Consider the following 24,600-nt stretch of genomic DNA (forward strand, 5'->3'; position numbering starts at 1 on the left):
CTACACTTCTTATCAGGCCTGACATTATCTTGCCAAATGGCATGTCAAACCTTGTCTTACCCTCTTGGAGAAGGGCAGTGTTGATATCTGGAAGAGTGAGTAGGGCTGGGTTTGTTAGGCAATGGTTTCTGTGGTACAGCTGGTAGCTGTACTGACTCAGATAATAGTTCATTCATCAGACCGTATGCTTGTGAGATTCGACGACTGTAGTGTTCAGAGAGCAGCAATCTGTAGACAAAGAATTAAGCATCATTTACTAAGAGTCGCTTTCAGTTCATCTATCCAGAGGGAATATAGTGTTCGAAGATCACCTAGCATTTTCTTTTCTTTTCTTTTTTTTTTTTTTTTGAGACGGAGTTTCACTCTTGTCACCCAGGCTGGATTGCAATGGCACGATCTCAGCTCACTGCAACCTCCGCCTCCTGGGTTCAAGTGATTCTCCTGCCTCAGCCTCCCAAGTAGCTGGGATTACAGGCACGGGGCCACCATGCCTGGCTAATTTCACTTAGCATTTTCTTTCTTCAACGCTTCTCACATCCTTCTATTCATCAGGTTTCTGAAAATGATTAGGTAGTATCATTAAAAGTACTTGTAGTTATGGTCTCTGGAGTATTTCCCAAATGCATGTAAATATCTGGGTTGGGAAAGGGAGAACAGCAGAAATAAAAGTCATAAAAACTGAATGAAACACATAATATTTGAAAGCAAATTTGAAAAAAGGCTAGTGAGTCTCATTATTTTCCTTGCAGTGATATCTTCCATAATTTTCTGTTTATTGACAAAAAAGAGACTATTGTGAAAACAGAATTCCTAAGGCATTAACCTATGCCTCAGGTAGTAAGGAAGTCAGAGAGAATACACAGGGTTACAGCTACCAAACTCACCTGTCTTTTTCATGCTTCATCTTTTGTCTCAGCCTTAGTTCCCTTGAAGTCATGTAAAGCTGCATAAGAAATATCCAGTTGGTTCATTATTGTTCAATCCAAATAATTAAACCTTTAGACATAATTCTGTTATTGAGGAAACAGTACAAAACACTGTGGTGTTTGATGAAGCTTCCTACTGTAGCACAAAACATAAAAAAGTTAAATTAAAACATCATGTAATGAAAGTAAAAACCAAGTTAGGGAGGCGGCGGCGGGCGGATCACCTGAGGTCAGGAGTTCGTGACCAGCTTGGCCAACATGGTGAAACCTCGTCTCTACTAAAAATACAAAAATTAGCCGGGTATGTGGCCTACACCTGCAATCTCAGCTACCCAGGAGGCAGAGGCTGCAGTGAACTGAGATCGCGCCACTGCACTCCAGCCTGGGCGACGGAGCAAGACTCCATTTCAAAATAAAGAAAAATTTAATAAATGGAATGCAAAATCTATTTTCCTAGTTCAGTTAATATATTTTATTGAGTTAATTAGGAGAGAATCTTATTTGGCTGCACAAAAAATGTGAAGCAGGAACATTTTAGGTGGAAGCACCTATGCTTTGTACTCAATCTTGTAACTAACCTCACCAAGAGCCTGTTAATAAAGCTGAAATTAGACATTTAAAATCATTATTTTTATGTTTTAAAATGTTTATCAGAAACCTACTACAGTGAATTGACTGTGACTTGTAAACTCTTCAAGTTATACACCAGAAGGCAAACAACAAATGTCAGACACATACATATTATTCCAGAACATTAAGAACTATTGGTGTGAGTTACATGTGAGGTTCTTTTCACACACAATTATGTATATAAAAATGGACACTCAGAAGTAAACACTTTTTCAAGGTCCTGTAGAGAAGTAGTCACTAACAAATTAAAGGTCGTGTTGATTTCTAATAGAAATTCAAATGAAAATTTTAATTACATTAATACCTCACTAATCCCATCCAAACTTACCCAAATAGAAGTTAAAAAACAAAACAAAAAATGTCTGCAATCTTGAATGAGACCACAAAATCTATGAACCAAGCAGTTCTTAAACTCTTAGAGTTTACTTATTTTGAGACAAGAGCTCACTCTGTTGCCCAGGCAGGAGTGCAGTGGCATGATCACAACTCACTTTAATCTCCAACTCCTGGACATAAGTGATCTTCTCACCTCGAGTAGTTAGGACTACAGGTGTGTGCCACTACATCTAGCTAATTTTCATTTTCTTACTTTTTATTATTTTTTTTTTTAGAGACGAGGTCTTACTATGTTGCCTAGGCTGGTCTTGAACTCCTGGCCTCAGGTGATCCTCCTATCTCGGACTCCCAAAGTGCTGGGATTACAGACATGAGCCACTATTCCTGGCCAATTTATTCTAAATTTGGACACAATTCTAACCATCTTGGGTATTTACTTCCCTGACAGCGAGAAGGTAATGTCAGAACCCATTCTACATTAGGGTGGGGGAACACGCGCACACACACACACACACACACACACACACACATATTCTTCTCTCAAATACACATGTACACACTTTAAGTTTCTGTTCATGTACCTCAGTAGCCCTGAAGGCCACTACCATGTCTCCTGGGCTATCAAGAAAATGTTATGTTAACACCAATATACTCTTTTCAGAGACAGGTAAGTAAATTGCACTTTAAACAATAGTTCACCTACTTTTGCACCATTTGGTGTTTTAATGGAACAGTTTATCTGGAAAATTCACCAAAATATTTTGTTATCCTAATGATGCTGAAAAAATGAAGGGATATTGTATTTTATTTCAGATTACAAAGTAAAAGATAAACTGTAATCTAAATGTAATTTTCATAGTAATGTGACTATCAAAGTAACAGTGCTTTGTTTTACCATCTGAAAAAAAATATACCTGACCTGGCTATGGTGATGTCTGTATTTAGGGCTCAGTAAATAAATGCTGACAGTTTTAAAGACAGTTAAAAAAACAAAAACCACACACACAGAAGTGACATTGTTCTGTTGATACATGACAATTTTTTTTTGTATTTTTTGTGGGTAACTTATTAACAGAAAATTAAGGGGCTTTTTATTTGTTAGCTTTTGCTTTATTTGTAGACACAGGGTCACCCTTTGTCTCCCAGGCTGGAGTGCAGTGGTGTGATCATAGCTCAATACAGTCTCAAACTTCTGGGCTCAAATGATCCTCCTGCCTCAGCCTCTAGAGTAGCTGGGACTACAAGTGTGTGCTACCACACCTGGCTAATTTCTTCTTCTTTTTTTTTTTTTTTTGGTAGAGATGAGGTCTCACGATGTTGCCCAGGATGCTCTCAACTCTTGGTCAAAAGTGATCCTCTCACTTTGGTCTCCCAAAGTGCTGGGATTATAAGCATGAGCCACCATGCTGAGCCTCAAAGTTTTCTAAGCAAGTAAATTTTATAAACTAAGTAAGGGAGCAGGCATAGAAAAGTGAGTTTTTAAAATGGCTTTAATACACATAGTCAGTTGTTTCAACTGTCAATGACTCTCACTGAAAATTAAAGGAACAACTCCAACTGGTCACCCAATTACTCAACCTCTTCCTCTTGTTAAAATGCTACAGCCATCATTAGCCTGGGGGACAAAAAAATATTTAAGATAATTCAGCATAACTTGGTTAGCACAATATCCTGTAACGTTTTAAGGTAATTAACTTTTCCTGACTTAAGTAAAACATTTACTTTTCTATATGCCAAATTAAAAATGTATCCAAATTATATTAATCTTTTTCTTAAAATTTTGCCAGGAAAGTAATTACACATATTCTATAATTCCATTGCCCTTGACACTGCAGACTTACTGGATTGCTTCTGGGACAGAAAGGATTATGTTCTTGCCCTCTCTTTTCTGCCAGCTCATTTAAGTACTTTGCCATTCTTTCTTTTCGTTTTCTTTTCATCCAGGCTTGAATCTCTCTTCTTTCCTTGTCAGTTCTTTGTGAATGTCTGCCAGAAGAATGCTGAATTCTGAGAAATTTAACAAGTAAGACATCATTTGCTTTTAAATTTGTTATGCAGATAAGACATATCATGACTAAACACTATTTATCTGGAAATATTTTGCCCCATCTTCAAAAGCAGTATATACTTATGTTCTCTAGTCCACTCACTCCAATTTGTTACCTGAACTCCACTGAAAAGGGACTCAGAAAGCTAACAACTTCTTTACAACATTTGCCTTAAACTCTTTTCCCTTCTTCTTTAAACTCTATCTTACTGGATCTTTTCCTAACTCTCAGAAAACTATATAGCCTCCTGCATTGGCTCCTTTCTTGTCTGCTCACTGCTTCAAAACTAATGTCTTAAAGGTTCTCCTTTTGACTTTTTTTTTAACTTTTTAATTTTGTGGGTACATAGTAGATGTATATATTTATAAGGTACATGAGATATTTTGATACAGGTATGCAATGCATAATAATCACATCATGTAAAATGGGGAGGTTTTCACTTCTTTATCTATTAATATAACTTATTCCCTGTACTATTTCTATCAATTTCAAAACTTCTAATACAGGGCTGGGCTCAGTGGCTCACACCTGTAATCCCAGAACTCTGGGAGGCCAAGGCAGGTGGACTGCTTTAGCCCAGGAGCTCAAGGCCAGCCTGGGCAAGATGATGAGATGTCATCTCTATAAAAAAGAAAAAAATAATTTGCCAGGTTGAATGGCACATGCCTGTAGTCCCAGCTACTCAGGAGACTGAGGTGGGTGGGAGGATCACTTGAGCCTGGGAGGTCGAAGCTGCAGTGAGCAGTGATCATGCCACTGCATTCTAGCCTGGGTGACAAAGAAAGACTGTCTCAAAAAAACAAAACAATTGCAACACAGAGGTGACTTCCAACACCTGCCCTTCTGGATCTACTCCCATGCTTAGGTTCATGTCACACTTTCCATGGTCTGGCCCAAATTAATGGACTAAGCATGGCAGGGATACTGTGAAAGGCCCATTCCTGCAAGACACAGGTGACTCTGTGGGTGACTTGGCCTGAGGTCTTACCATTGACCCAGTTGAAACATTCTTAAAACTACACAGTGCACTGAGACTCTGTCTCCCCTACCCTCTTTCCCTCTCCTTTACAGGGAGGGCTGAGAGCTGCATCGTAGTCTGATGCTTCTCCTTACTTATTCCCTGCATTCTGCTATCCTCTCACAAGCATTTTCCCCAGTAAATCTCTTCTGCATCTAAACCGACCTTAGCTTCTTGGAGGATCTGAACTAACATACATGTACTAGGAGTGGTCTGAGAAAATGGGTGGTGCGAAATGGGGATTTGGGGCCAGGTGCAGTGGCATGCACCTGTCATCCCAGCTACTTGGGAGGCTGAAGTGGGACAATCATGAGTTCAAACCCAGTTTGGGCAAAATAGCAAACCTCTGTCTCCAAAAAATAAAATTTTTTAAAGTTTCTGTTTTAAAAGATGGGGACTTGGACAGATGCATCACCCAGTGATTGAAGAAGACACCCTCCTAAACAGAAGACTAGTCACAAATACAAACAATACATTTTATTCTGAATATCTGCTTTCCTTTTGAGACTCTGGAATCTTTACACATGGCAGGCAGTATCCCCCCAGTAAAACCCCAGGCATGGAGTTTCTAATGGGCTTGCCTGGTAGACATTTCACACATGTTGTCACAACTTGTTACTGGAGGATTTAAGTGCATTCTGTGTGACTCCACTGGGAAAAGACTCTTGGAAGTTTGTGTCTGATTTCCCCTGGAATTTACTCCATGTACCTTTTGCCTCCTGTTAGGGTAAATTATAGCCATGAAAATGACTATTTGCTGAGTTCTGTGCATCCTCCTAGGTGATTTCTGAACCTGGGGGTGATCTTGGGGACCCCCAGCACAGGGTCAAATCTACATCAACACTGCAGTCTGATAGTTTTCCCCAATTTTATGGCATCCTCCCTTTTTCCTTCACAGGCATTTCTCCAAATAAATCTCTTGCTCATCAAAATCCCATCTGCTTTGCAGAGGACTTAAAACTAATATACCACTGAATATTACCACTCGATGTTTTTCTGCCACCTTATATCTAAAACTGTATTCTCTTTTTTATTTATTTATTTTTTTGAGATGGAGTTTCGTTCTTGTTGCCCAGGCTGGAGTGCAATGGCACGATCTCCGCTCACTGCAACCTCTGCCTCCCAGGCTTAAGCGATTCTCCTGCCTCAGACTCCTGAGTAGCTGAGATTACAGACTCGCAGCACCATGCCCAGCTTTTTGTATTTTTAGTAGAAACGGGTTTTCACCATGTTAGCCAGGCTAGTCTCGAACTCCTGATCTCAGGTGATCCACCCACCTCAGCCTCCCAAAACGCTGGGATTACAGGAGTGAGCCACTGAGCCCAGCCATTATTTAATTAAATTAATTTATTTAATTACTTATTTGTGTTTTTGAAACCTAGTCTCTACCAAAACTGTAAAAACTAGCTGGATGCAGTGGCACACACCTGTAGTCCCAACTACTTGCAGGCTAAGGTGGGAGAATCACCTAAGCCTGGGGAGGTTGAGGCTGCAGTAAGCCATGATTGTGCCACTGCACCCCGGCCTGGGTGACAGACTGAGACCCTGTCTCAAAAAAAAATAAACAAAAGATATATTATGTCCTTCTCAGGGAAGGAAGCAAAATTAACAGAATGCAGGATTTAAAAGATATTTTTATTAAAAAAAATTTTTTTTTGAGATTGGGTTATGAGGCTGGCTAATTTTTATATTTTTGGTAGAGATTGGTTTTCCCTGTGTTGCCCCTGCATTCTTTATCCTGCTAAAGAAATCACCATCAACTCAGTCACTCAAGTAGAAAAGCTGTCATTCTTACCATCTGATAGCCTCCAAATGTTCACTTACACCTATTACCCTACACTCCTCATTCTGATCACCTCATCTCTAAACTACTGAAATAAGTCTTCTAACTGGCTCTAATTTCCATCTTAAAGCCCTGTGCTGCATGCAGATGGTGCCACCTGGCGCTTAAGGACCTGCATGCATGTATCACTGCTGAAAGAAATCATAGATAACAAAACAAATGGAAACGCATCCCATGCTCATTGATGGGTAGAATCAATATTGTGAAAATGACCATATTGCCAAAAGCAATCTACAAATTCAATGCAATTCCTATCAAAATACCACCATAAGGGCCAGGTGCGGTGGCTCACACCTGTAATCCCAGCACTTTGGGAGGCTGAGGCGGGTGGATCACCTAAGCTCAGGAGTTCAAGATCAGCCTGGCCAACATGGCAAAATCCCATCTCTATTAAAAATGAACAAATTAGCTGGGTGTGGTGGTGCGGACCTGTAATCCCAGCTACTAGGGAGGCTGAGGCAGAAAAATTGCTTGAACCCAGGAGGCAGAGGTTGCAGTGAGCTGAGATTGTGCCACTGCACTCCAGCCTGGGCAACAAAGTGAGACTCTGTAAAAAAACAAAAACAAAAACAAAAACAAAACAACAACAACAAAAACCCCATCATCATTCTTCACAGAACTAGAAAAGACAATCCTAAAATTCATATGGAACCAAAAAAAGAGCCTGTATAGCCAAAGCAAGACAAAGCAAAAAGAATAAATCTGGAGGCATCACATTATGACTTCAAACTATAAGGCCATAGTCACCAAAACAGCACGGTACTGGTATAAAAATAGGCATGCAGACCAATGGAACAGAATAGAGAACCCAGAAATAAACCCAAATACTTATAGCCAACTGATCTTCGACAAAGCAAACAAAAACATAAAGGGGGAAGGACACTCTATTCAACAAATGGTGCTGGGATAATTGGCAAGCCACATGTAGAAGAATAAAACTGGATCCTCATCTCTCACCTTATACAAAAATCAACTCAAGATGTATCAAGGACTTAAATCTAAGACCTGAAACCATAAAAATTCTAGAAGATAACACAGGAAAAATCCTTCTAGACAGTGGCTTACGCAAAGGCTTCATGACCAAGAATCTAAAAGCAAATGCAACAAAAACAATGATAAATAGGTGGAACTAGCCAGGCGCGGTGGCTCACGCCTGTAATCCCAGCACTTTGGGAGGCCGAGACGGGTGGATCACGAGGTCAGGAGATCGAGACCAGCCTGGCTAACACGGTGAAACCCCGTCTCTACCAAAAAAATACAAAAAACTAGCCGGGCGAGGTGGCGGGCGCCTGTAGTCCCAGCTACTCGGGAGGGCTGAGGCAGGAGAATGGCGTAGACCAGGGAGGCGGAGCTTGCAGTGAGCTGAGATCCAGCCACTGCACTCCAGTCTGGGCAACAGAGCAAGACTCTGTCTCAAAAAAAAAAGAAAAAAATAGGTGGAACTTAAACTAAAAAGTTTCTGCACAGCAAAAGAAACAATCAGCAAAGTAAACAGACAACTCACAGGGTGAGAGAAAATCTTCACAATCTATACATCTGACAAAGAACTAATACCCAGAATATACAAAGAACTCAAATAGATAAGCAAGAAAAAAAAATCCCATCAAAACAATAGAGTTAAGGCATGAAGAGACAATTCACAAAAGAAGATATACAAATGGCCAACAATCATGTGAAAAAATGCTCAACATCACTAATGATCAGGGAAATGCAAATAAAAACCACAATGCGATACCATCTTACTTCTGTAAGAATGAACATAATTAAAACATCAAAAAACAATAGATGTTGGCAGCGATGCGGTTAAAAGGGAACACTCCTACACTGCTGGTGCGAATGTAAACTAATACAACCACTATGGAAAACAGTGTGGATGTTCCTTAAAGAACTAAAAGTAGAACTACCATTTGATCCAGCAATCCCACTACTGGATATCTACCCAGAGGAAAAGAAGTCATTATATGAAAAACATACTTGCACACACGTTTATAGCAGCACAATTCACAATTGCAAAAATATGGAACCAGCCCAAATGCCCATCAAGCAATGAGTGGATAAAGAAATTGTGGTACACATATATACCATGTCATACTATTCAGCCACCAAAAGGAATGAAATAATGGCATTCGCAGCAACCTGGATAGAATTGGAGACCATTATTCTAAGTGAAATAACTCAGGAATGGAAAACCAAATGTCGTATGCTCTCACTCATAAGCTATGAGGAGACAAAGGCCTAAGAATGATACAATGGACTTCAGGGACTTGGGAGAAAGGGTGGGAGGTGGGTGAGGAATAAAGACTACAAATTGGGTACAGTATATACTGTTGAGGTTGATGGGTGCACCAAATCTCACAAATTACCACTGAAGAACTTACTCATGTAACCAAATACCACCTGTTCCCCCAAAACGTATGGAAATTAATTTAAAAAAAAAAAAAAAAAAAAAAGAACCTGCATATACACATCAAAGACAATGGCCAAGAACAAATTAAGGGGGCAGAAGTCCAGGAACGTATTTCACATTGCCAGACACAACAACTTTAAGGCTAAAAACAAAGCAAAGCCAGTTACCACTAACCTGTTTTCTTTTTTTTTTTTTTGGTGAGATGGAGATTTACTCTTGTTGCCCAGGCTGGAGTGCAATGGCGCGATCTCGGCTCACCACATTCTCCGCCTCCCAGGTTCAAGCGATTCTCCTGCCTCAGCTTCCCGAGTAGCTGGGATTACAGGCATGTGCCGCTACGCCTGGCTAATTTTGTATTTTTAGTAGGGATGAGGTTTCACCATGTTGCCCAGGCTGATCTCGAATTCTTGACCTCAGGTAATCCACCTGCCTCAGCCTCCCCAAGTGCTGGGATTATAGGCGTGAGCCACTGCACCCAGCCCACTAATCTTAAAATATACATTATGAATGATGAAAAGTTAACAATGTGAATAAAGCATTTGTAAATATACAAAAGGAACTAGAGAACTTCTCAAAAGCCCTTTCTCTTGAACCTCTGCAAAAAGAACCAATTCCTCAGAAACATCACGAAAGCAAACCAGTTAATGTTGATGAAGCTGTAATACAGTTGTGATACAGTGTAATACAGTGATGATGCATCTAATTCCCCCCAAAAGACCAATACATTATATGTTTTATACAATTTTATTTTTAAAAATCTTAACGTGCAGGCACTGGCACATTTAAAAACTACATAAACAGATCTTTCCTCCAATCTAGGAAAAATGGAATGTCAGAAGTCAACAAAATGTGATAAACTTAAAGTACTAAAACAGAAGGCACTTCACCAAATCTGTCCACTGAAACAGTTATATAGCCTTGCTTACATCTTTCACTTTATAGACTGCAGTGAATGTCTGTCTGGATAGAAGAACACAGGAAATAGTTTCATGGCAATAAAAATATAAGTCGAAGAAGTGATGAGTACTTTGCCAATGTATTTTGTTTTTGATAACCTTCCTTTGTTTTTGATAACTTTCCTTTTATAAGTGGAGAAAACAGGATTAAGAATTGGAAGAAAAGTTGAAATCGCAGAATGCAGCTACTTGGGGGATGGGGAAGTTGGTAGATATTAAATCGTTTTTCTCCTGAAGCAAAATGAAAAGAAAAAAAGCCCCTTCTGATCACCCCCTACTGCTTGTCAATAGGTTGAACTCAGTGATTCCCTCTGGTCTCCATACTCAGCTAGTTCCACTCTCCCCTTCTAATGCACAAACTCTAGTTACATCTAATTCCTTGCCCTTCACTTACAAATACAAGAACTGCTGTGATTGCCTTCTTTCACTGACTTTCTTCCCCGAGCTCAAATAAACACTGATATAACTTGGTCTTAGAGCTCTAAGAGGGGTGTGTGTGTGTGTCTGTTGTAAATGGGACTGCATTCTTGCTTTGGTTCTCCATAGAAACGCTACTGATTTTTGTATATTGATTTTGTATCCTGAAACTTTACTGAAGTCATTTATCAGTTCTAGGAGGCTTTTGGAGGAGTCTTTAGGTTTTCTAGGTATAGAATCATACTGTCATAGAAAAGAGGTAATCTGAATTCTTATTTTCCTATTTCGATGCCTTGCATTTATTTCTCTTACTTGATTGCTCTGGCTAGGACTTCCAGTACTATGTTATATAGAAATGGTAAGATTGAGCATCCTTGTCTTGTACCAGTTCTTAAGGTGAATGCTTCCAGCTTTTGCCCATTCAGTAAGATGTTGGCTGTGGGTGTGTCATAAATGGCTATTAATCACATTTATTGATTTGTGTATGTTGAACCAATCTTGCATCCTAGAAATGAGGCCTACTTGATTGTGGTGAATTAACAATCACCACAATTTGATGTGCTGCTTTCAGTTTGCTGTATTTTGTTGAAGATTTTTGCTTCTATATTCATCAGGGATACTGGCCTACAGTTTTCCTTTTTCCCTGTGTCTTTGCCAGGTTTTGGTATCAGGGTGATGCCACCTTCATAGAATGACTGGGGAAGAGTCTGTCCTCCTTGATTTTTTAAAGAGTTTCAGTAGAATTCCTATCAGCTCTTCTTTTATGTCTGGCAGAATTTGGCTGTCAATCCATCCAGTCTGGGGCTTTTATTGGTTGGTGGGTTTTTTATTACTGATTCCATTTCAGAACTTCATATTGGTCTGTTCAGGGTTTCAAATTTCTTCCTGATTCAATGTTGGGAGGTTGTGTTTCCAGGAATTTACCCATTTCCTCTAGATTTTCTACTTTGTGCATACAGGTGTTCATAATAGTCTCAGGATCTTTTGTATTTCTGTGGGATCAATTGTAATGTCACCTTTGTTGTTTCCTGATTGCGCTTATTTGGATCTTCCCTCTTTTTTTCTTTGTTAATGTAGCTAGTGGTCTATCAATCTAGTTTATCCTTTCTAATAACCAACTTTTGGTTTTATTGATTCTTTGTATGGATATTTGGTTCTCAATTTTGTTCACTTCTGCTCTGATTTTAGTTACTTATTTTGCTAGCTCTGGGGTTAACTTGTTCATGTTTTTCTGTTTCCTCTAGGTGTGATGTTAGATCACTAATTTGAAATCATTCTAACTTTTTGATGCAGGTGGTTAGTGCTATAAACTTTCCACCTTTTTTTTTTTTTTTTTTTTTTTTGAGAAAGAATTTTGCTCTTGTTGCCCAGGCTGGAGTGCAATGGCACGATCTTGGCTCACCACAACCCCTGCCTCCTAGGTTCAAGTGATTCTCCTGCCTCAGCCTCCCGAGTAGCTGGGATTACAGGCATGTGCCACCATGCCCAGCTAGTTTTATATTTTTAGTAGAGATGAGGTTTCTCCATGTTGGTCAGGCTGGTCTCCAACTCCCAACCTCAGGTGATCCACCCGCCTCAGCCTCCCAAAGTGCTGGGATTACAGGTGTGAGACACCGTGCCCAGCCTCTAAATTTTCCTCTCAATGTTGCTTTTGCTGCATCACACCTGTAATCCCAGCACTTTGGGAAGTCGACGGGGGGCAGATCACAAGGTCAGGATAGTGAGACCATCCTGGCCAATATGGTGAAACCCTGTCTCTATTAAAAATATAAAAATTAGCTGGGCGTGGTGGCACATGCCTGTAATCCCAGCTACTCAGGAGGCTGAGGCAGCAATCGCTTGAACCAGGGAGTCGGAGGTTGCAGTGAGCTGAGATCGCACCACTGCACTCTAGCCTGGCAACAGAACGAGACTCCATCTCAAAAAAAAAAAAGAAAAAACCAACAAAAAACCCATCAGAACTCGTGAAATAGTGTTTTTACTATCACGAGGACAGGACAGAGCAAACTACCTCCATGATTCAATTATCTTTACCAACATGTGGGGATTATGGGAACTACAATCCAAGATGAGATGTGGATGGGGAAACAACCAGACCATATCATTCTGCCCTGGCCTCTTCCAAATCTCATGTCTTCATAATTCAAAACACAATCATGTCCTTCCAACAGTCCCTCAAAGTCTTAACTCATTCTAGCATTAACTCCAAAGTCCAAGTCCAAAGTCTCATTTGAGACAAGGCAAATCCCTTCTGCCTATGAGCCTGTAAAATCAAAAGCAAGTTAGTTACTTCCTAGATACAATGGAGGTACAGGCATTGGGTAAAAACACCCAGTCCAAATAGGAGAAATTAGCCAAAACAAAGGGGCTATCAGCCTCATGCAAGTCCAAAATCCAATAGGGCAGTCATTAAACCTTAAAGTTCCAAAATGATCTTCTTTGACTCCATGTCTCACATTCAGGTCATGCTGATACAAGAGGTGGGTTCCCATGGTCTTGGACAGGTCCTGTCCACAGCTCCTGTCCCTGTGGCTTTGCAGGCTTTGCAGGGTACAGCCCTCTGCCCCAGCTGCTTTCACAACTGGCATTATCTGTGACTTTTCCAGGCACATGGTGCAAGCTGTTGGTAAATCTACCATTCTGGGGTCTGAGGATGGTGGCCCTCTTCTCACAGCTCCACTAGGCAGTGCCCCAGAAGGGAATCTGTGTGGGGGCTCCAACCCCACATTTCCCTTCTGCACTGACCTAGTAGAGGTTCTCCATGAGAGCTCTGCCCTTGCAGCAAACTTCAGTCTGGGATTTCCATACATCCTCTGAAATCTACGAGGAGGTTCCCAAACCTCAATTCTTGACTTCTGTTCACCCACAAGCTCAACACCACATGGAGGCTGCCAAGGTTTGGGGCTTGCACCCTCTGAAGCCACAGCCCGAGCTGTATCTTGGCGCCTTCTACCCACAGCTAGAGAGGATAGGATGCAGGGCACCAAGTCCCTAGGCTGCACACAGCAGGGAGGGCCTGGGCCTGGCCCAGGACATCATTTTTCCCTCCTAGGCCTCTAGGCCTGTGATGGGAGGGGCTGCCATGAAGGTCTCTAACATGCCCTGGAGATATTTTCCCCATGGTCTTGGTGACTAACATTTGGCTTCTCATTATTTATGCAAATTTCTGCAGTGAGCTTGAATTTCTCCCCAGAAAATAGGTGTTTCTTTTATACTGCACTGTCAGGCTGCAAATTTTCCAAACTTTCATGCTCTGCTTCCTCTTGAATGCTTTGCCACTTAGAAATTTCTTCCACCAGATACCCTAAATAATCTCTCTCAAGTTCAAAGTTCCACAAATCTCTAGGGCAGGGGCAGAATGCCACCAGTCTCTTTGCTAAAAGATAATAAGAATCACCTCCTCCAGTTCCCAACAAGTTCCTCTTCTTCATCTGAGACCACCTCTGCCTGGACCTTACTGTCCATATTGCTATCAGGCTTTTGGTCAAAGCCACCCAACAAGTCTCTATGAAGTTCCAAACTTTCCCACATCTTCCTGTCTTCTTCTGAGCTCTACAAACTGTTCCAACCTCTGCCTGTTACCCAGTTCCAAAGTCGCTTCCACATTTTCAGGTATCTTTGCAGAAGCACCCCACTCTCTGTGGTACCAATTTAGTATATTAGTCTGTTCTTACACTGCTAAATAAGACATACCTGAGACTGAATAATTTATAAAGGTATAAAGGAAAGAGGTGTAATTAACTCACAGTTCAGCATGGCTGGGGAGGCCTCAGGAAACTTACAATCATGGCAGAAAGGGAAGCAAACATATCCTTCTTCACATGATGGTAGGAAGGAGAAGAATGAGTGCCAACTGAAGGAGGAAGCCCCTTATAATACCATCAGTTATTGTGAGAACTCACTATCATGAGAACAGGATAGGGCAAACTGTCCCCATAATTCAATTATCTCCACCTGATCCCTCCCATGACACATGGGAATTATGGGAACTACAATTCAAGATGAGATTTGGATGGGGACACGGCCAAACCATATCAGTCAGATTTCAGGTTTTTTTTTTTTTTTTTAATTTATTGAGACTTGCTTTACAGCCAAGCATTTGGTCGATCTTGGAGTATATTCCATGTGCAGATGAAAAGAATGTATATTCTGGGGTTGATGGGTGGAGCATTCTGCAGATGTCTATTAGGTTCAATTGATCAAGTGTCTAATTTAATTCTAGAATTTGTTAGTTTTCTGCTTTGATGATAGGTCTAACTTTGTCAGTGAGGTGTTGAAGTCCCCCACTATTACTATGTGGTTGCCTAAATAGTTTCATAGGTCTGTAAGTACTTATTTTATGAATCTAGGTGCTCCAATGTTGAATGCTTATATATTTAGGATAGTTAAGTCTTTTTGTTGAATTGAACTCTTTATCATTATGTAAAACCCTTCTTTGTCCTTTTTTACTGCTGTTGGTTTAAAGTCTGTTTTATCTGATATAAAAACAGTAGTGCCTGATCTTTTTTGTTTTCCATTTGCATGATACATCAGAAAAGCTATTTAAAATGTATTCTAAGGGTTAATTTTAGGATAAAGTGCTATGAACTAAATCATTAATTACTTCTAGTAAGAGATAGGATTAAATGTATGTTGTACTTACAGTGATTCTTGGGAAAACTCACAGGATACAATTATATACTATAAATTGTTAGGGAAAAGGGAAGACTGACACATATACATAACAAAACATGAAGAAAAAAATCTATTCTATGCTTCAGATTTTTTTCATAAAAATCACATTAAAATATGACAAGTTTTGAACATTCTTGAATGAGAAGCATTTTAAACAGGTTAAAAATGAATTATTCAATGATTACCTGGAGGTGCGCTTAGCTTGTTCTGTTAAGCCCAGCTCTTCACTGGAAACTCCGTCTTTAGTTATAAGGTCATCAATAATGTCTGCAATATCAGTCAATCCAGTCATCTGGAGTGGATCTACTGAAGCACTTCATTTGCAAATGTAATTTAAGAAATATAAATCAGTATCTACAACTTAATTACATTAAGCAAAAATAAACATGTAACAAATGAACACAAAATGATAAACATATATCTACTGTTCCTTCTATTTCTGCAATTCTAGTATCTCTCAGCGAAAAAGACTAATCAACAAAAAGTAATGACTTGGTAGATTTTCTTTAAAAAGGAAACATATGGCCCAGAAGAAAACCTCTATAGATTCTGCCTGTTTAAATTTGATCTATATTTATATAAGAAAATGTAGTATAGTCTATTGAATTCTAATTACTTGTGCTAAAACAGTAAGGGGTATAACAATCCTCAATTTCTTAAAAATATTCCATACCCAATGAAAACTTATATTCCTTTAAACCACAAAGATGTATAATGTAAAAATTCACACACATATGAACAACAAAATTTCCACTATCTACACACACCCAACTTTAAAGAAAATCATGAATTAACTCTTAAGATATTTACCTCTCAAATAATTCATCATTGCTATTCATACCTAAAAAAAAAAAAATCATTATTAATAAAAATTTTGGGTCATTTTTTTTTGCTTTCAATTGTTAACCTAATTTAGAAATTATACAACCAGAAATTAAATTAAAATACTTTTAAACCTCCAAATTGGTTTATAGATATATATTTACAGCATATTTATCCTCCTCTTGAATATGCTATCTGATAGTGAACACTGGCTACACGTTTTTTAAGACCATGTCTCACTCTGTCACCCAGGCTAAGCGCAGGTCATGGCACACTACAACCTCTGCCTCCAGGCTCAAGCGAACCTCCCACCTTAACGTGGTGAATGGCTGGGATTACAGGTGTGTGCTGCAATGCAGGCTAATTTTTGTATTTTTTGTAGATATGGGGTCTTGCTGTGTTGCCCAGGCTGGTCTCCAACCACTGAGCTCAAATGATTCACCTGCCTTGGCCTCCCAAAGTGCTGGGATTACAGGCATGGGCCATCGCACCCAGCTGGTATAAGATTATTACTTTTCTATCCTGAGTACTCAGTATAATATATGTCAGAAGGCACAACCCTTCTTTGCTTAGTACACAGTTTAGAGTACTGGAGTGCAATTTACTTTATAAAATATATACAAACAAAAAACAAACCTCTGGTGATCTGAAAGTAATATATTTCAGAAAATATCTTATTTAAATCCAAGGAGCAATTTACTTGTAAGAATGTAACCCAAAATATAATTTTTTGTTGTTGTTGTTTTGTTTTGTTTTGTTTTGAGACGGAGTCTCGCTCTGTTGCCCAGGCTGGAGTACAGTGGCCGGATCTCAGGTCACTGCAAGCTCCGCCTCCCGGGTTCACGCCACTCTCCTGCCTCAGCCTCCTGAGTAGCTGGGTCTACAGGTGCCCGCCACCTCGCCGGGCTGGTTTTTTTGTATTTTTTTAGTAGAGACGGGGTTTCACCATGTTAGCCAGGATGGTCTCAATCTCCTGACCTTGTGATCCGCCTGTCTCGGCCTCCCAAAGTGCTGGGATTACAGACTTGAGCCACCATGCCCGGCCCAAAATATAATTTTTAAGTCTTGTCCATTATTAACTATATATTTTCAAAGAAAAATACTTAATCTATTCAATCTTCTATATGTTTAATTCCAAAAACAGAACTGAATTAATTTGGGAAAAGTGTTCTGACATCTCTTCTCAAAAAATATTCCTTAAGATTTTATTATCTTGAGATAAACCAAATCTGTCCTTAAGACTTATACATTCACATGGTTTTAATATGAAATACCTGTTTTCTTGAAAGTACATTGTTCTATTTAATTTATTAACCTCCAAATCAAGCATTTTATTTTTGTTCTCAGAATCTGGGCATCTGTGGGTTCTTTTTTTTTTTTTTTTTTTTTTTTGAGACGGAGTCTCGCTCTGTAGCCCAGGCTGGAGTGCAGTGGCCGGATCTCAGCTCACTGCAAGCTCCGCCTCCCGGGTTTACGCCATTCTCCTGCCTCAGCCTTCCCGAGTAGCTGGGACTACAAGCGCCCGCCACCGCGCCCGGCTAGTTTTTTTTTTGTATTTTTTAGTAGAGACGGGGTTTCACCATGTTAGCCAGGATGGTCTCGATCTCCTGACCTCGTGATCCGCCCGTCTCGGCCTCCCAAAGTGCTGGGATTACAGGCTTGAGCCACCGCGCCCGGCCATCTGTGGGTTCTTAAGGGTGACTAATTCAATTTAACTAAGAGAGAAATACCTCACATAAATCTAAGGTTAGTGTAATAGTAACAGTACTACCCTTAATAGCTTTTTGCTAGGTAGAAAAAGATATTAATCCTATGTACTTAGGAAAGAGAGGGTCCATTAAAGAGACACTTTCTCTCAGTATTTGAGAGGCCCCTACTGGCCTATTCATGAAAAAAAGCTTAAAGGATTCTCTTCCAATACTGACTGGGCTGCATATGGGGAAATAGATGAGATTAGTGAAGATGGTGACCTCTTGGGTTAAAGGTTGAAGTGTTTGCTAAGTAACAAGTTGCCCTTTCTCCTATTAGTAACCCAGGATCACTAACCCACGGCCACAGTACCTGTTTACTACCAAGTAAACGTTCTTAAAAACATTATGAGATTTATGCATGGACTTTTTTTTTTTTTTTAGCTCATCAGCTATTGTTAGCGTTAGGGTATTTTACGTGTGGCCCAAGACAATTCTTCTTCTTCCAATGTGGCGCAGGGAAGCCAAAAGGTTGGAGTCTAGACTTTGACATCAGACCTAGTTATACCTTTGCCTTAGACTCTGGCAACACTAAACAACCATGTTCCCCCTCTCCTCCTCTTTTACCCACCTAGTCACTGAGTACCATCAGTTACTAATTCAAAATGTCTCGTTTCTTCTATTTCTTTCCCACAACACTAGCCAGGCCCTCATTATTTCCCAGGTCAGATTTTTGTAGCCTCCTCAGTGGTCTCTATGCCTCCGTTCTATTTTTCCTCAAAACCTCCTCATTTTACTTCTCTGCCTAGAATTCTCCCATGATTCCCAAGTATAAAATGGAGTGTAAACTTCTCAGATATAATTGGAACCCTCTACCATCTAGCCATACAAATCCTGTTTAACCTCATTTGTCAATCCTACCCCAGAGAAGAAAAGAGAAAAGCTATCAGTGACCAAGAAAATAAAACAAGATTCTGAGATGCTTTATATATGATATTCAGTCTTCACAACTCTGTGAAGTGGAAATTATTATCCCCATATGTTGATGACTAAAACATACATGGCATCTAGAAAGAACTGAAAAAATCATTACAAGATTTAAAGTCAGCTTACTAATAGCTTTTCTTTAAGTAACAGTAATGTCATTCAAAATAGCATTTTTACTGTTTATATCACTTTAATAATGGTAATAGAACATACACTAAACACTCAGTAAAATCATTTTAATTGACCATCAATATCTGAGAGAAAAAAACATATTTCCAAGCCACTGTCAGTGATTGAACTGATGTATTTACTATGTCCTATTATTCATAGGATAAAATGTATTCATTAGGACTAAAGAATAGCAGTTTTAATTGCTACCTCCAAATGAAATGAAACAAAAAGTGGCACTAAATCCTTCTAAATCTCAATCTCCTCAACTGTAAAATGGGGATAATAATAGTGTCTACACCTCATAGGTCAGGCTTAAACCAGAATCTACGCATATAAAACAGTGATGTTTGGCACATGGTAGAGGTGCAAGAAATGATAGATACTATTTTGTTTTCAAATTAAAATTCAAAGTTCTTTTAATTGGAAGAGTTTTAATTTTTCAATTTTTGTAAATGTCAACTATTATAGTAATTCCAGTTGCTATATATTTCATATTAATAAGTTACACCAAGATATGATACATGATTGCATTATGTCTTATGAAGGTGACAAGGTGTCATAGTTCTTCATGTGAATAGCAAGTTTTAACTTTCCTTCCCCTAAAATAAATATTACAAAATTACTTCACAAACCTTTCATAACTGTATTCCCAGTAAATCACATTCAGTAACATTATAATGGAGAATAAGAGTATGTGTAAATGAAAAAGTGAAGAACAATACCAGGAGAAGTAGTATTCTGATCACTGGAAAGGCTGACAGCTGAATCGGCAGTAGGAAACACATGGGTTTTCTGACCAGAATAATTTTCTGTTATTGAAAATTCAGGTTCTGAAGTCTCCTTTTTGTCACTTTGATCTTCTTCATCCATATGTGTCAAAAAACGCACTAATCCAGAGTATATATTACAATTAAAATTAAATAGTAGAGAAAAAAAGATCACATGGAAAAGACAACAATTGCTAATACTTCCAACTAGCAACATAGATATTAGAAGTTTACCACATATTATGCTAATAGCTTTCTACTGTATAATGAATTTAATAAAAAATTTGAAGTTAAAGCTCTCCCACAGTAAATAAACCATAAAATTTATTATCAACTTCATTAAACGTGGCAGACTGAGCTGAAGTACACAGGCCTATGTCCTTCCATAAAAACACAGATATGCTAAATTACAAAAAAAATATATTTAATATACAACCAATCTTTCTAAACAGAGAAATCCCCTGGTGCCAGAAAAGAAAAAGGAACTCAAAGCTGGAGCAATAAGTGGGCAATGATGCTAGGATAGTCTACTGAGGAATAGAAGATGTGGTTTCTGCAGACTGCAATGAGGGAAAAACTGAGCTACCTTCATTTATCTTAGAGCATTGAAGGACAGTTTTGTCCATAAAATAGGAATAAGAAAGTCTCTCCCCTGGTGAAACAGCAAATAAGTTTTCTATCTGCATGGATAGTAGCTGAGAGAAAAATAAAAGTCAACTTTGAGAAATCAAAATCCCTGACTTGCCACAAGCATGAACAGGGTCTGAATTTCTACCATCAATACAGTACAGCAACCCCAAGTGAAGAAATGTATACTAAAATTTGTTCCAATTTTTTCCTACACTGTTCAATGATAGCAAAAAGCAAATGCAAAACTACTCCAAAGACAAATACATATAATCTAGCAGAACTTCTACTAATGATAAGCCCATGATAAAAAATTACAAATCACACAAAGGAACAACCAATCATGAAAGAGAGTCAGTATGCAGATTCAATAATTGATAATGTGCACATATGAAATACAACAATCAGAAAAGGTTAGTCATAAAACATGACTAAAATTATTAAACAGATAAAGCATAGGAACAGCAATAAAAAAAAACAGGACAGGACATCCAAAGAGCAGATAGATCTGAAAAAGAAATAAATACAACTTCTAGATATTAAATATAGCCACCAAAATTAAAATCATAACAAATAGCTAAAACAGCAAAGACATAGCAAAGAAGAGAATTAGTAAACTAAAAGACAGATCTGAGGAAATAATCCTGAGTGCACCACTGATAAAGGGAGGAAATTATGCAGAAGAGGTTAAAAGAGATAAGGCGGCCAGGCGTGGTGGCTCACACCTGTAATCCCAGCATTTTGGGAGGCCGAAGTGGGCAGATCACCTGAGGTCAGGAGTTCGAGACTGGCCTGACCACAATGGAGAAACCCTGTCTCTACAAATATAAAAAATTTGCCAGGGGTGGTGGCACATGCCCGTAATCGCAGCTACTCAGAAAGCTGAGGCAGGAGAACCACTTGAACCCGCGAGGTGGGGGTTGCAGTGAGCTGAGATCACGTCATTGCACTCCAGCCTAGACAACAAGAGCGAAACTCTGTCTCATTAAAAAAAAAAAAAAAAAAAAAAAAAAAAAGATATAAGTAACAGAGTGAGAAGGTCCAACACACCTCTAATAGGTGTTTTAGAAAGAAAAGAAAAAATGGGGAGGAAGCAGTACTTCAAAATATTATCGGTGAAAAGTACCCAAAGTTAAATCTTAATACTAAAGAATCATTCCTACTCCAATAGAAGGTAAATAAAAGAAATATGGCTGAGCCTGGTGGCTCACACCTGTAATCCCAGCACTTTGGGAGGCCAAGGCAGGTGGATCACAAGATCAGGAGATTGAGACCATCCTGGCTAACACGGGGAAACTCCGTGTCTACTAAAAATACAAAAAATTAGCCAGGCATGGTGGCAGGCGCCTGTAGTCCCAGCTACTCGGGAGGCCGAGGCAGAGTTTTGCTTGAACCCGGGAGGCAGAGGCTGCAGTGAGCCAAGATCGTGCCACTGCACTCTGACAGAGTGAGACTCCATCTCAAAAAACAAACAAAAAAAAGAAGTGGATGCGAGAAGCAACTGTGGGCAACAATAACAGAGAAGAGAAAATATCAGAGAGCATCTCAGGCAATAAAAGGTGTCATGAAACTTGTTTTGGTTTTATACATTTGTTGCCTACATATTTACATTATTTAAATCAGAAATTTTAAAATGAAGTAATTGTTGGCAAAGAAAATGACAAATGTGGAGAAATCCTAGCTAAGCACTGACTCAAAAAATAAAAGGCAAGGGGAACTAAATGGGAGGGTTAAAAACAGAGTAGATCTACAAATATTTGAAAACAGTATCAGACGCTGGGTTGGTGGCTCACACCTATAATCCCAACACTTTAGGAGGCCGAGACAGGCCGGATCACAAGGTCAAGAGATTGAGATCATCCTGGCCAACATGGTGAAACCCCATCTCTACTGAAAATAGAAAAAATTAGCTGGGCGTGGTGGTGTGCACCTGTAGTCCCAGCGACTCGGGATGCTGAGGCAGGAAAATTGCTTGAACCTGGGAGGCGGTGGTTGTAGTGAGCTGAGATCACACCACTGCACTCTCCAACCTGGGCCACAGTGCGAGACTCTCAAAAACAAACAAACAAACAAAAAAAACAGTATCAGAGAAGATGGAGGGAACAAATCAGTGCTAAAAAGGTCTAAAGTCCTTATATTGTTTGGGAGGTAGATATATTCACCTTAATTTAAAAAGAAAAAAATTTTAAGAGATGGTGTCTCACTATGTTGTCCAGGTTGGAGTGCAGTGGCTATTCATAGGTGTGATGATAGCATACTACAATCTTTAATTCTTGGGCTCGAGTGATCCTCCCACCTCAGCCTCCCGAATAGCTGGGACTACAGGTATGCACCACCATGTCCAACTTCACCTTAAACTTTAACTCAACTATGAATGTTAAAAATTCAAGAATAACCACTAAAAATTAAAAATGAAATGTATAATTTCTGAACCAATACAGTAGGAAAGAGAGAATATAGAAAACTCAATCCAATAAAAGGCAAAAAAGAGGAACAAAAAGTAAAGGAAAAAAAGGGCAAAAAAAACCCATGAAATAAGATATTTGAAATAAGCACAAATATATCAGTAAATACAATAAATGAATACTGATTATGCTTGCTGGTTAAAAAAGACTGTCTAATTATTTAAAGGAATGACATCTAGGTAGATGCTGGACACAACTACAACACAATCAAACAGTCTGAAAGTAAAGGGATATCCAATTTACAAGAAATACAGAGGAGAAAACAACACATTAAATGACATCACAGAGACTCAATTAGCAAAATTCAGACTCTGAAAAACACTTCAGAACAAATATCTTGTTTCTTCAACAAAGAAAACTTCAAGGAAGAAAAAGGAGAGAAGGAACCCAGAAGTAAAGAAACTTACAAGCCATCAACCAATGGCCACATACAGATCTTACCTGGGTTCCAACTGTAATAATTAAAAAGCTTTTTTTTTTTTTTTTTTTTTTGAGACGGAGTCTCGCTCTGTCGCCCAGGCTGGAGTGCAGTGGCATGATCTTGGCTCACTGCAACCTCCGCCTCCTGGGCTTCAAGCAATTCTCCTGCCTCAGCCTCCTGAGTAGCTGGGACTATAGGCGCCCACCACCACACCAGGCTAATTTTTGTATTTTTAGTAGAGACAGGGTTTCACCATATTGGCCAGGCTGGTTTTAAATTCCTGATCTTGTGATCCGCCTGCCTCGGCCTCCCAAAGTGCTGGGATTACAGGTGTGAGAAACCACACCCGGCCTAAAAAGCTATTTTTTGAAACAAGACAATTGGCAACATTTGAACCCTGATTAGATATATATTAAGAATTTTTTAAAGGAGTGTCAATATTATTGTGCTTATGTTTTAAAAATGGACCTGATCTTTTAGAGATACATATAAAATATTTATACATAAAATAACGTGCTGTCTGGGTTTCACTTCAAAATAATCAAGAAAAAGGTGGGAAGAGTGGGTGGGTGTGGGTAGGTGTTTAGGTAAAAAATGGATTGGCCATGAGTTGATAATGATTAAAGTTTGTTGTTGAGTATATGAAAGTTAATTGTATGATTCTGTCTTCTATTAAAATAGCATAGAAATTTTACATAAAATTTAAAAAAAAAAATATCAAAAAGTTATACCAGAACACAGGGGTAGAAATGTTCATATTAAACAAAATCGACTATAAGTCAAAAAGGATTATTGGGAATAATTACTTAGTGATAAAAGAGACAAAATCCAACAAGAAATATAACAATCCTGAACTATTTTCACCTTATAGCCTTAAGATGAATGTAACAGATTTACAAGGATAAATAATTCCATAATCATTATGGGTAATTTTTAATGCAACCTTCTGAGAAATTAATGGATCAAGCTGACTAAAGAATCAGAAAAAATAAAAAAATCTGGACAATACAATTTAGAAGCTTGACCAAAGGGAGATATATACACATACAATACATACAACCAACAGCAAATGTTTGGTCTCTTCAGATAAATGTGGAACATAAAAACTGACTATCCTCAGCCACAAGAGAAATTTTAACAAATTTCTAAGAATTGATATCATCATACACATCAGCTAATCAAAATACAATGAAAATGGAAATCGACCACAAAAACATAGCCCTATATATTAGAATCCTTAATATTTAGAAGCTAAAAACTCCTTTTACAAGCTAAAGAAATCATAATGTGAACTACAAACTATGTAGACCTGAACAACACCAGATGATGATAAGTAGGTCCATGCAGGAACATATTCAGCCTCAATTCACATATTAGAAAACAAGAAAAAATAAAGT

General features: G+C 38.9%; 1 protein-coding gene across 16 annotated transcripts in view; it reads right to left on the minus strand.

The window, feature by feature from the left end:
• The window catches only part of CPLANE1 (ciliogenesis and planar polarity effector 1), a 168,758-nt gene that overhangs the window by 21,409 nt on the left and 122,749 nt on the right, over positions 1–24,600 (minus strand). For all 16 annotated transcript variants that reach the window (XM_021939298.2, XM_021939295.2, XM_021939296.2 and 13 more), the window contains 6 exons: positions 19,646–19,810; positions 16,066–16,096; positions 15,441–15,569; positions 3,734–3,899; positions 885–943; positions 61–228 (listed from right to left, as the gene is read on the minus strand). In XM_021939298.2, coding sequence (XP_021794990.2) covers positions 61–228; positions 885–943; positions 3,734–3,899; positions 15,441–15,569; positions 16,066–16,096; positions 19,646–19,810 — 718 coding nt within the window. The remainder of the gene's footprint in view (positions 1–60; positions 229–884; positions 944–3,733; positions 3,900–15,440; positions 15,570–16,065; positions 16,097–19,645; positions 19,811–24,600) is intronic.

Source organism: Papio anubis, chromosome 5, assembly GCF_008728515.1.
Source record: "Papio anubis isolate 15944 chromosome 5, Panubis1.0, whole genome shotgun sequence".
NCBI classification, from domain to species: domain Eukaryota; kingdom Metazoa; phylum Chordata; class Mammalia; order Primates; family Cercopithecidae; genus Papio; species Papio anubis.